Below are 13,052 nucleotides of genomic sequence, written 5' to 3'. Positions count from 1 at the left end.
CTGGTTGCCTTGGAGAGACAGAGTTGGGCCACGTCTTAAAATCAGGAACCCCCTGAGAATATTCTCCTACCAGTGTTAGCCAACCTCTTGTGCTCAGCCTGTAAGCCAGGGGTCGGCAACCTTTTTGGCCATGAGAGCCATAAATGCCACATTTTTTTTTAATTTTTTAAACCCTTAACTTCTGTGTATTGACTTATAGGTGGAAGAGTGGTAAGGGTAGGCAATGGGGGTCAAGTGACTTGCCCAGGGTCACACAGCTGGGAAGTGTCTGAGGCCGGATTTGAACCCAGGACCTCCCGTCTCTAGGCCTGGCTCTCAATCCACTGAGCTACCCAGCTGCCCTTCGCCACATTTTTTAAAATGCAATTTCGTGAGAGCCGTACAGTGCTCACAGTGCCGCTCCTGTAACAGTGCCTGAAAAAAATGGACTTTATGGCTCCTGCAGAAAGAGCCATACGTTGCCGACCCCTGCTGTAAGCCATATGAATGTGGTTCTTCCTGTGAATTTCTGGGAAAATTGAGAAGACCAGCCCTGCCACATCACCACTGGGGCTGCAAGAGCTGCTGCTGCCGTTTCTGCTGCTGCTGGGTGTCATCGCTGGCTGATACCACTCTCGAAGTCACGGGTGTGGTCAGAGAAGCTGTGCTGTGCTCACACTGTCAGCACACTCACGGAGGGAGGGGGGAATAGGGAGGAAGAAGGGAGGGAGGGAGGGCCGAGGGCCTCACTGGTTGAAGAAACTTGCAGATCTAACTCTTCAGGAAGGCCCAGAGTGGGAGAGCTCTACGTTCCTGAGATCATGGCGGAGACAGGGAAGGAAACTATTTTGTCCCCCATATCCTTGGGTACTCACTTCAGGGTTCTCCTTTCCTCTAAAGTTTGAAAGGGCTATAAGTAGAGGGCAAATATTGTTTTTCGGAAATAACAGCTTAGGAATTTACAGATCTCATCACCCCCAAGAACCAGCACAGCTTACAAAGAGGCCTTTAACCAGGTTTAAATAGGGGCAGCCACGTGGCTCAGTGGATAGTGCCAGGCCTAGAGTTGGGAGGATCTGGGTTCAAATGTGGCCTCAGATACTTCCTAGCTGTGTGACACTGGGCAAGTCATGTAACCCCAATTATTTAGCCCTTGCCCTTCGGTCTTAATAGTTGTTACTAAGACAGAAAGTAAGGGTTTAACAAAAGCATATTTCAATGTTCTTGGATGATGGGCCCAGAATGGATTTGCATGTGGAGATGAAGAGGTTTCCCTAAAAACCAGAGTATGACTCTTCCTGGCATGTAGGTGGTCCTGGATTCACTCCTGGATCCCAAGCTGGGCTGGCGCCTAGTATAGGCCTGGGCCTGACGAGCTTAGTTCCTTTGGGAGAGGCTCATCCATTGGGCCTTCTTCCACCCTTCCTTCTCCTTTAACTTCTCGGTAACAAAGGAAGACAGGGTAGGATCAGGGGCAGTGGAGAGGCCCACATAAAGAACATCAGGCTCTTCCAAAGATAGGGGCTTGGGGATGGTCCAAACACCCTGGGAGTTGCACATTACAAAGACCTGGACCCTCTCACCTCCTTCCCAGATAAAGCCCCTCCTGGCCTGGGCTCCTGCATTCTTAAAGCAGCATGATTCAGTTAGCAGACTGGCCTAGGAGTCAGGGGCCCCTCCAGTTTTACTACAAAAATGAAGTGTATTTCAGTGAACTTTCTATATCCTCTCTCATTCGACTGTGGAAAGCCCCCTGAGACAGGGAGGTACTGAAGATATGATTTCCTTTTTAGAGACGAGAGACTTGGCCAGGATGAATGTCAGACATGGGATTTGAACTCTGGTGCAACCTGACTCCAAGTTTGGTCCTCCTTCCACTACATCTCTCTTGCTCTCTAGATGGCTGTGCTATAGCAGCTCACCATATGGCCAGGTGACCTTAGAGCAGCCCTCTTGGGACTGCTGTAAAAAAGGAGGCTTTGTTTAGAAGAGCCTTAAAGTCCCCCTCAATCCTAGTCTGGAGATTCTAAGTTACTCAAGGAGTCCAGCCTATGAGATGGGACCCTTCAGAGGCAGGGAGAGTCCAGGCTGTCTGCCCCCTGGCCTGCCCACCCACCCCCTTTAGCCCTTCCATTCCAAGATTTCAATGTTGTACAACACAGATTTATTCAAGGGAATGAAGAGTTTTCCAATAAATTATAATAATAAAAAAGATACCAACAAGATAAAGGGGACCCACTAGCAGCTAAGACCCCTTGGGGAAAAACAAGACAAAAACTTATTTTGGAGGAAGAGTCAAAACAATGAAAAACAGTAAGAGAAAACAAAGCCCCAAGGGCTAGAACCCTTTTCAACAACAACAACAACAACAACAATAACAATAACAAACAACAACAATAACAGTAAATGCAAAGTTTCTCCCCACCAGCAGGATGTGGCATCCACCTTTGGAGGAGGCAATAATGGATGAACAAACGAGGTACTTAGGAAGTGGGAGATACTTAGGGAGTGGAGGCTGGAAGCCTGGACCAAGCCGGCCAGAGGGAAGTGACTTTTCACCTCTTGCTTCTTCTCCCTTCCCCTAAACCCCCTACCTACCTATGGATTGTCCAAAACCCTCAGCTCTGGTAACATCTCATGGACAGAGCTACAGAACAGATTGAGGCAGAGAAACCACTTGGTACTTAGATCTTGAAATAAAGTAGGTTTGGTGGCTACACACTTGCTACCTACAAATAGCCAGTGGCCACACTTCCTTGCTGACCCTTGAGATTCCTGGTTGACAACATAGCAGAAAGCTGGTCTGGGAAAGATCCTTTCCTGCCCTTTGACACTACGTGTCCTAATTCCTATAACCTCCTCAACTTTCTGGACCAATGGAAATGGATGAGACCATGTGATTCCAGTCTTCCATTAGCCAACTGAAACAAAAAAATTATCTGAGAGCTAACAGATCTTTCAAACTGTTTGGCACTGATAACTTCTTATTTCCAAAGAATGGGCTGAATCAGATTGGCTTTCTCAGTCAGGTAGACTAACGTTTCTTCCATGTCATGAAAATAATTCTCAAGAGATCAAAGAGCCATTCAGTGGCATGGCTTCTAGTGTCCCTCCATCGGGAGTGCTAAAGGAACAAGTGCCTATAGCACCTGAGTAATAAAAGGACTGTACACGTTAAGCACCTCTAATTTCATTTTCAAGAAAAGGCAAGAATGAGTCACTTCCTATTGTGGCTCTCAAGGGGAGGGGTGGTTCACATCAGGCAATTCGATTAATGGTTGGCAACCAACTTGCTTACTAATAGAGGTTAAGCCAAAAAAACCACTGGTCCATTTTTAACGAACAATTCAGAGAGATCTTAAAGGCAAGGAAATAAGGTGCTTTGTTGGCCCCAAAGTCATTTTGGTAAACTGTTGCCTCTTTGACCTAGTACTTGAAAAGGTGGTTGAATGCTACACTGGAAGAACCCAATAATCTGTCTACACCAGCCACAAACTCTTGAAGGAGCAGATTTCTTTGTGAGCAGGGGGATTCTGATTGCCCTTTGGTACCGAAGATGAATGTCAAGGCTCCTGAGGATTTCAAGGTCATCTCCAGTGAAGACAGCTGGAGTTAGCCCCAATACTTCCTATGGTGTATAAGTGCTGCTTGGGAAGAAAGATGAGGTTCTAAGAGGGGGAGTAGGTTCCAAGGACTCCCAGAGCCAGCAATTCCTCATATGTGAAGGAGAAAAAAACAGATCAATACCCTTGCTCCCAGACAGGACTCACAAGACATATATACACATACCTTCACCTCCCGGCACCCAGGTTGCATTCATTTTGGTTGTAGGCCTCTGAGGCCAATAGGACATGAGAACTAAGTTCATTTTCCAGTAGTCACTAAGGTTCAGTTGCTGGATATGGTTCGAGAGAAGGGAGGATGGCCCTAGCCACTGGAGGCACATGAACAGACTTCTGGATAGATAGCAAGAGACACAAAAATGCCACTGTAGTAAAAGTGCACAAAGGCACGTGATGGTCACATGCTGGCAGTGAAACAAGTAAGTCACCCGAGGAGCCTTACCCAGCCAGACCTTCTCCAAAGTGATGCTACTGGTTGAGGGGTAGGGATGGGGCAGGGGCCAAGGATTGGAGCAAGGGGTGGAGATGGGGAGACGGGATCAGGGCATGGGGACAGGGGCAGGGACAAGAACCAAATATGCTTCAGATGAATGACAGACAGATACAAATCTCATCTAAAGCAATAGTGCATATCAGCTTAGAATGTTCACATCTCAGACCCCAAGTCTAGGGTGCTAAGCACAGACAGGACAGTCAGAGCTGGGCAACACACGGATTGGGAGAACACTGGAGTATTAATACAGATCTCTTTGCTCCATAAAGATAAAGCATGTAACTACCAAAATGTGGAAACTTTGGCTTGGCAACATGTTGAGTCTAAAATTCTCTAATGAATCAGGACCAGTAATTTGTGTTCTGGTGGGTGGAGGAGTTATTAGAAGACTCCTCTAAGTACTGTAAACTGTCGATTTTTCAATAGCCAGCAGCTACAAAGCCATGAAACTCTCCTGGTGGCAAAAACTCCTTCAACTAATTCTTAATATTCAAAGCTAGTGATCCTCCGTGCTAGAACCTTGGGAAGGGGGTGGAGGACGCAAGGTGAGGAGAATTAGTCTTCGTCACCGCTAAGCAGGAACCCGAGGAGAAACTGGATAGCATGTTGACGATCGTTGGCAGTCTGTCTCACCATCAGATTAGGTGAAGGCCGTAGCAGGAGACCAGAAAAGAGGTTGGCTGGAGAGAAAGAAGAGGGAAAAGGGCAGATCTCCTAGTGAGTGAATTCCAGAGGGTGGGATGACGATGAGGAAAAGAATGCCTTGGGTGCCCTGGTCCAATAAGATCAGAGAGCAGCTAGGAAAACACGTGCAGTCACAACCACAAAAGGGCCTTACCAATCATGTTGATGTTGACGTTGTTTGCTTTAGAGTGCTTTAAGAGCTCCCGGAGGAAAGACATCAGATACCGGAAAACGCTTCTGTGGCACCTTGGGAGATGTGAAACCACCTGTTTAAAAAACAAGGCAGAAGAGGGAGGGAGGAAATAGAGCAGTGGTCAAGAAGCTGCTTCTACCTGGAAATTTTACAGCACCCTCCGCCCTCTCTTCACCTTGGTCTACAACTACCCACCACTTACTCCAGACCAACACACGGGAGGTAAGCCCAATTTCCTTTCGGTCACCACATTTAGTTGAATGTTGTGTTAATCTGCTCATTTCCACCTTCCCTTTGGCACCCTGTGGTGCCAAAACACCAACTGGGCCAAATGGTTTCTCTCCAATGTCATTTAGCATGGCTGGCATAAAGTTATTCGCCTTGGTTTGTACTGGTCTTACTCAGAAACATACAGATATTCTCAACTGTTACTCATTAATCCATAATATTATTCTAGGATTAAGAACAAACAACAATGGGAGAAAACAGCTCTCATCCACTTCAAATGAGACCTGCAGACATAACTCTGTGTATAAATGGGCATCCCTAATCTTGCCCTGGAATCCAAGGCTAGCTACCTCGCTCTGTTTTCTGCAAGCAAAAATGGGCTAACTGGAAAGAGGCAGAGGATAGAGGAGGATACAATTTAAGTCCTGAGCCTTAAGAATCCAAACTCTCAACTTGAGTGCCCTGCCGTGAAAAAACCAGCCCTATATGTGAGCCATTGTGAGGCTGCCCACTTGACTTGGTCAAAAAGTTGCCCCTTAGGGTAGGCCAGTCCAGTGTGATCGTTGCCTCAGATGAATAGAACCAACCTGTCGGGCGAGGCGGGGGTCATGTGAATAGTCGAGGCATCTCTGATACAGCTCATAACAGATCACAGGTTCTGGAAGGGCCTCCAGGAAGATGAGGAGTGCTTCAGCCACGGAGTGATTGCTGCCAGCTGAATAAACAAGAGTCAAGGGGCAGATGCATAACTCTGAGGGCCACAAACATATGCTAGGTCACGTGCCCACTTCTTCCTGGAGCTCCTGCATGGTTTCTTCTTTATTAGTCATGACACACTGATCCTCACTGGGATTTCACATTTTATTGCCTCTGAAAACTTTGAAAATTAGGGCCCTTCAGACACAAGACCTGATCGGGACCAGATTTAGCTCACATTCAGGGTTAGTGGTTTTTAAAGTCAATGAGAGAGGGCAGCTGGGTGGCACAGTGGATAGAGCCCGGCCAAGAGACAGGAGACCCTGGGTTCCAATCTGGCCTCAGATACTTCTTAGCTGGGTGACCCTGAGCAAGTCCCTTAACACCCATTGCCAGGCCCTTATGACTCTTCTACCTTGGAACTAATACACAGTACTGATTTTAAGTTGGAAAGTAAGGGTTTTTTTTAGAAAAATATCTGTGAGATTGGGGCAGCTGGCTGGCTCAGTGGATAGGGTGCCAGGCCTGAAGATTGGGAGGTCTTAGGTTCATAACTGATTTCAGACACTTCCTAATTGTGTGAACCTGGGCAAGTCACTTAATTGTAATTGCCTAGCCCTTGCCCTTCCCTCTTAGAGTTGTTACTAAGAGAAAAAATAAGGGTTTTGATAATAACAATAAATTACATTTAGGGGCAGCTAGGTGGATAGAGTAGAAAAAGAACCAAGTTTAGAATTGGGAAGACTGGGGTTCAAATCTGGCTTCAATTACTTCCTGGCTGTGTGACCCTAGGCAAGTCGCTCAACTCCAAATGCCTAGCCCTTACCACTCTTCTGCCTTGGAAGTGGTACTTGGTATCGATTCTAAGACAGAAGGTAAGGGTTTAAGAAACCCCTCAAGTCTATGAGATCCCAATTCACATTTGAACAAACTAACCATGGGTCTCTTCCATTCCTAGCAGGGATGGTTAGAGGCTGCAGAGCTTGGTAGATGGTGCTGGGGTCAAAGTCAGCAAGACCTGTATTTATTAGGCCCTGCTTCTGATACTAGTTGTGCCACCCTCTTGTCTAGGAGGCTTATATATGAAGCCACAGATGGCCATCATATCTGGCTTGTGCCTGGTACTGGTGGAAGTACATCCCACAAGGAGAGTTCTCTATGCTGATCAAATCCTAGCTCCTTGGGAACAGGGGCTCCGTTCACCTCTTAGCTTGAATATTTACTAAAGTGTGATCTTAATTAAGTCCCTGCAGTAGAACCTCAGTTTCCTCACCTATATAATGGGAATAACCTTTGCATTACCTACTTTACAAGGGTGTGTATAAAAGCACCTACCATCTGATGGCTATAGAGATTAACAGCCTGAAGGAGAGCAGTGCCCATGCTGTGGGCCCCATCCTCCAGAATCGTTACAGTTCTTATTCAAGCTACTGAATTTCTCTCCAAATGAACCCAGTGTGGCGAGAAATGAAGAGCTCCTCAATGGCTGGGAAAAACCAAGCCAAAGAGACATCCAAGATGGCATCCAGTGAGAGAATGGAGGCCTAACTACAAAGCTGGAAGGGAAGGTGAGAAAAGGAGCCGGGGATTATTCAGCTGTCTAAGCCTGTGTTGAAAAGGATACGGATTGTCTCAGGAATGCTGGTATCCAGACAATCGATGATCTGCTGTAACTCTTCCTGCATTCCGGGAGTCTGGAATAGGTCCTCCTATCAAAGAAGTCAAGAGTGAAGAGAAACACACCAAATCCCAGAAATTCTAGCATTACAGAGATCAGTCGGCAGCTGAAAACAGTGGTAAGGAATAAAAGGAGGTGGCATTTGTATTGGTCACAGAAGTGGAGAACACTGGGGTACATAATGAAAAAGCAGGGGCAGCTGGGTGGCTCAGCAGATAGAGCCAGGCCCAGAGATGGGACATCCTGGGTTTAAATCTGTCTTCAGATACTTCCTAGCTGGGTGACCCTGGGCAAGTCACTGAACCCCCATTGCCTAGCCCTTAATGCTCTTCTGCCTTGGAACCAATACACAGTAGTGATTCTAAGATGGAAGGTGAGGGTTTAAAAAAAAGAGAGAAAAAGTATAACTTTTTTTGAAATTATCTCTATAATCTTATGTGACAGAGGCTGGATCTCAGCACAAGAAAATTATTTTCATTCCAGTCTGTCGAAGATGCTGAGAAATAATATAAGAAGAATAAATCAATATAAGAAAAGTCAATTCTTCTTAGGTAGGTCTACAATTCTGAGCACTCAACTTGGGGAGAGAGGGCAAGGTTTTGAAAAAAAGTAGAATTATACATTATTCATGCTACTAAAGGATGAAAAGAGTTTTACAGGAAACTTTTCCCCCTTGGTCTGGTTTTGGCTCAAGAGAGATTATTCTCTACTAGAGATCCTGGGGTCAACCTAAAAGAAACGTTCTGACTTCAATGCTGCTGGGGCTCTTAAAGTAGTAGCCAGACAGAAAAAGTAATGTTCCAGAAGCTGATTTCTGGGGCCAGAGGAGAAAGAACCTGGGATCTAGAAAACCTGTGTTCAATCCTCAACTCTGCTACTGACGCTGTGGCATTTTAGGCAAATTACTTAGCCCCAGTCTGGGTCTCAGTCTTTTTTTAAAACCCTCACCTTCTGTCTTAGAATATATGTGTGTGTGTATCTATATTGATTCCAAGGCAGAAGAATGGTAAGGGCTGGGCAACAGGGGTTAAGTGACTTGTCCAGGGCCACACAGTTAGGAAGTGCCTGAGGCCCGCACACTATCTCTAGGCCTGGTTCTCAATCTACCGAACCACCTAGCTATCTCCCCTGAATCTCAGTCTTAAATGTAAACTGGGAGGAAGAGCAAGCGCCTTCCTGTCTCCAATGAAACCATGGCTATAGAAGACATTCTGCAAAGTAACAACTACACAAACTGAAGGTATCCTAACTTCACCCAGCACTCAGCTCCCTCCAAAGGCTCGAGGATACCTCCTCCCACTCACCTGTTGACAGCCGTTCTTATATAAGTGATCCACCAAAAGCCAGATTTCTTTGGGAATCTGAAGGGGTCTCTCGCTGGCATTCCCCTCCAGAGGAGCCAAAGGCAGAAGAGGACTCTCCTGATTATCAAGGCAAAAAAGGGATAAGAATCAAAGGACTTTGCATGGTAAAAGAGACTTCTTAGAGTTGTTACTTTAACTCCCTCCAGAATTCTACTCCTTTGTGTATCAAGATGGCTTCTCTTTCATCTTGAACAATTCTCATTCAGCTCCCACCAGACTCATCCTGATGGAAACACACAGCCACTCGCTCTCCTGCCCCTTTTTGGGAAAAAAATTGCCTGAACGTGTCTTTAGCATCGCCACGTTGGAATTTCTAATGTTTGTAGGGGCATGTTCTCCGGGCGCTGTGGAGGGGGTACTTTGTAGCTACATCTCTACACCTCTGGGAGACCCATCTCTTTTATGTCATAAGCTATGTCAAGGTGAGGATATCGAGCATCAGGTCTCTACAGCTAGTCACAGCATGGTCTATGGACCAGTAGGGGTCTAACAAGAAAGCATGCGATAAATGCCAATACTAAGAGAGCTTATATACTCTGAAGACTGACAAATTTAAGCTTTGTCCATGGAGAGCTCATGAAAACCAGCTCCATTGTTGCCACTAATTTGGGGTACAATTTTTTTGTGATCTTAAACATGAACAGTTGTGGCAGGGATGGGAACCCCAGTAGACTTCAGTTCACCAACTGAAAAGCTCAAGAAACTAATTCACTAGAGACTTTCAAAGGGTATCTTCTCCTACTCCAGATACTATATATATATAGAGAGTGAATGCTTTAGGCCAGGGGAAGGAGGGGAGTCCAGATTTAAGATAATTAACCCAATAAGCCTCACTGGCCTAAAGCAGCAGGGCTGAATAGTCAATGCAGGAGCCAGGAGTCCAGGGCAAGTTTTAGGATGGTGATGGCCAACCTATGACACGCGTGTCATGTGTAGCCATTTTCAATGACACAAGAAGTATGGGGCCACATGCCGAAGATGACATTTGCTATAGTGTCATGTAGACACTCTGTGCACTATAGATGACAATTCTACCTATATTATATTACAATTATACATTTTTGTTATTTAAACTATAAATATTGTGAAATTATGTTTTTTTTCTCAAAGTGACGCACCAGCTGAGTTATGCTTGGTTTTTGGGCAGATTTTGACACACCGAGCTCAAAACGTTGCCCATCACTGTTTTAGGATCTGGGGCCAGAAGCCTCTCTCTCCAGGGGCCCTTTGCTCTTGCTCTGCTTGCTTCTCCTTTATGCGTGGTGCTTTGGGGGGAGGGGGATCAGGGTGGTCTCCAGGCAAATTATCAAGGGAAAGTGAACAAAAACAAAGGAGGAAAAACCGAGTTGTGATAGCATCCAAGGTAGTAATAACTAAACTGGATTTGAAAATTGTTTGAAAATAAAGCAAAAAAAAATTAAATCAAGTTCATATACCTGGAGAGATTCCTAGTGGAGACTATTGTTAGGGTCATACATTTAGAGTTTTATGAAACCTTAATAGTCATTTAATTCGATTCCCTTGTTTTAGAGATGAGGAGAAAGCCTAGAGAAGTTGTGATTCATCCAAGCAAGTCAAGTCTGGCTATAAATATGGTACTCTTTCCACTAGAGCTTTGGGCCAAGAGTTAAGAAGACCTAGTTCAAATCCAGCCTCAGATTACTAACTTACTGTGTGACTCTGGGCAAGTCATTTAACCTCTCTTTGCCTTGAAGACAGCTAGATGGCTCAGTGGATAGAATGCTGGGTCTGGACTCAGGAAAATGACTTCAAATCCAGCCTCAGACATGTTCTAACTATGTGATCCTGAGCATGTCACTTAACCTCTGTTTGCCTTAATCCACTGGAGAAAGAAATGGCAAATAGCTCCAGTATCGTTATCAAGAAAACCCTATGGAGAGCACTGGCATATGCTATGGTCTACAGGGCCACAAAGAGATGGACATGGCTGAATGCCTGAGCAATAATTCTTTTCATTGTACAATGTGGGAAGGAACTTGGAAACTGCTTATATTTACTTTTCTTCCCTAAAATCAAATACAGAGAATTGATTCTTATGCGCCTATTTCTGATTAAACAATGGAGAGTTTTAGGTGTATTACTGACATTAAGGCATCGATGCCAACATACAAGATGAAGAACTGAGCAGGCTAAACAGGAGAGGACCAGGAACGGAGTTCTTTCAAATAATGGCCGTTTCAAAGGTTAGTAAGATGTCAGTGCTTCCATTTCTAAACTCATAGATCAGAATCCTAGAAATGCCATCTCCCTTCCCCCCATTTATATACATACATATATACATACACTACTTTTTAACATTAAAATTTTGAGTCCCAAATTTTCTCCTTCCCTCTTGCCTTTCTTCCACTCTGAGAAGACAACTATATATCAGTTACACATGTGAAGGCAGGCCATGTTTAGTTTCAAAATTTCCTAAATCTATTCTTTTTCTTTTCTTTAAATCCTTACCTTCCATAAGAAGAGTGGTAAGGGCCAGGCAGTGGAGGTTAAGTGACTTGCCCAGGGTCACACAGCTAGGAAGTGTTTGAGGCCACATTTGAACCCAGGACCTCCCATCTCTAGGCCTGACTCTCAATCCAGAGATACCCAGCTACCCCCCTAAATCTATTCTTAACCTTATTTTAACTTCCAAAAGCAAAACAAACATGCTGTGGCTTCCCTTTAGATGACATCTTTGCAATGCCATGCGATAATAATAAAACTCTATCACTGTTGCAGGCTGATGTCCTGCTAGATGTTATTAAAAATTCTAAGTATCGCTCATCAGATATGGGCTGAGGGAGGCCCAGAGCTTTGCCTCAAATAGTCTCTTACTACAGTTATTGGCCCATCTCTGGGACACGTCTAGGAACGGATGAAGATTTGACAACTAAATGGGCGGCTTCTTCCAGAATGACCCCTCACAATTATGGATAACCTAACTCAATTTTGGTAGTGATAGAGAGACTCATTTCTTCTAGTTCTATCCTCCATGAAGATGGAACTCAACTGGCTGACCCTGCCTTCATTTTTTCAGAAATCTTTCAAAAATTGGGGAAAGTCACATCTCATTTTACAAAATTGGCATCTTAGAACCTTCAAGGCCTACCGTTCTTCTGCACCAGGGCCACAAAGACTAGATATGTGTTATTTGTTAATGTCTTTTCTTTACTTCAGACACATGCAGGAGCAAGGGGCTAACCAGGAAGGGGAAAAGACTTCACAGAAGTTCGAAAGCCACCAAACCGTTGCATTACCTTTTCTATGAAGCTGTCTTCTCCCTGAGAGCGGAGCAGGAAAAGAATGTTATTGACGGGAAAGGGTTAGAATTTATAGAAATAGAAGCAGAATCAGTATTTTCAAAAACTAACCAGATCTCCCAACAAATGGATTCTTTAAATACTTTGTAAGTGGAAAACATGTAGCACAATTCCTTATACACACACAAACATGCCGCATACATACATACACACACGCTGTATTTTTTCTGTGTACACTAGAGGAATCAGTCCCAGGGAAACTTCCTCAGAGAAATTATTGTGAAAAAATGTGTATTTGTTTCTTTAATGGAGAAATATTTATCAGTAATACCTGACAACAGTCCATACACAAATGGCTACTTGGGAGTATCTGACCATAACCACATAGCCCTCTTTCCCTCTTGCCTATCAAAGGCCATATTTTTGCTGATCTATTCTACTCAACTCCAGTGCTGATCCAAGGCAGAACCAAGGAAGTAGTGAAATGGAAAGAAGAAAGGTGGAAGACCCACCAGTGGGTCATTCCTATTTCCCCAAAACCTGACTACCATTACTGTTCTAGCCCCAAATTTGGTCTTGCCCACACAATCCCTTTGTCCTCCCTCTTTCCAGTGACCCAATAAGCTCACTGACTTTGGGCATTTAATGCGATTTCAGTCCTTTAAGTACCCCAAAATTCATCATTTTCACTTATGTGCTCCTTTGTCTTTCTATTCAGGGCCCAAGTGAAAAAAGAGAAGGGAGTCAGGGAGCCAACCAAAAGAGGAACTAACCTTGTTATTCTCATTTCTTTCATGATAAAAAAATCCTTAGAAAATAGCAAAAAGAAATTTAAAAAATAGCAAAAGGGCTGG

The 13,052-nt window shown here is 44.6% G+C and overlaps 1 protein-coding gene across 1 annotated transcript in view; it reads right to left on the bottom strand.

The window, feature by feature from the left end:
• Positions 1-4,212: 4,212 nt before the first annotated feature.
• The window catches only part of OCRL (OCRL inositol polyphosphate-5-phosphatase), a gene marked incomplete at its 5' end in the record, with an annotated part of 57,227 nt that continues 48,387 nt past the window's right edge, over positions 4,213-13,052 (bottom strand). Inside the window, 6 exons of the mRNA XM_044682946.1 lie at positions 4,213-4,775; positions 4,934-5,045; positions 5,788-5,915; positions 7,521-7,605; positions 8,879-8,995; positions 12,196-12,219. Of these exons, the coding sequence (XP_044538881.1) occupies positions 4,651-4,775; positions 4,934-5,045; positions 5,788-5,915; positions 7,521-7,605; positions 8,879-8,995; positions 12,196-12,219 (591 nt within the window). The remainder of the gene's footprint in view (positions 4,776-4,933; positions 5,046-5,787; positions 5,916-7,520; positions 7,606-8,878; positions 8,996-12,195; positions 12,220-13,052) is intronic.

This window comes from Gracilinanus agilis, chromosome X (genome assembly GCF_016433145.1).
Source record: "Gracilinanus agilis isolate LMUSP501 chromosome X, AgileGrace, whole genome shotgun sequence".
NCBI classification, from domain to species: domain Eukaryota; kingdom Metazoa; phylum Chordata; class Mammalia; order Didelphimorphia; family Didelphidae; genus Gracilinanus; species Gracilinanus agilis.
Note: the sequence above shows the minus strand (reverse complement) of the source record. Positions and strands in the feature narration are given on the sequence as shown.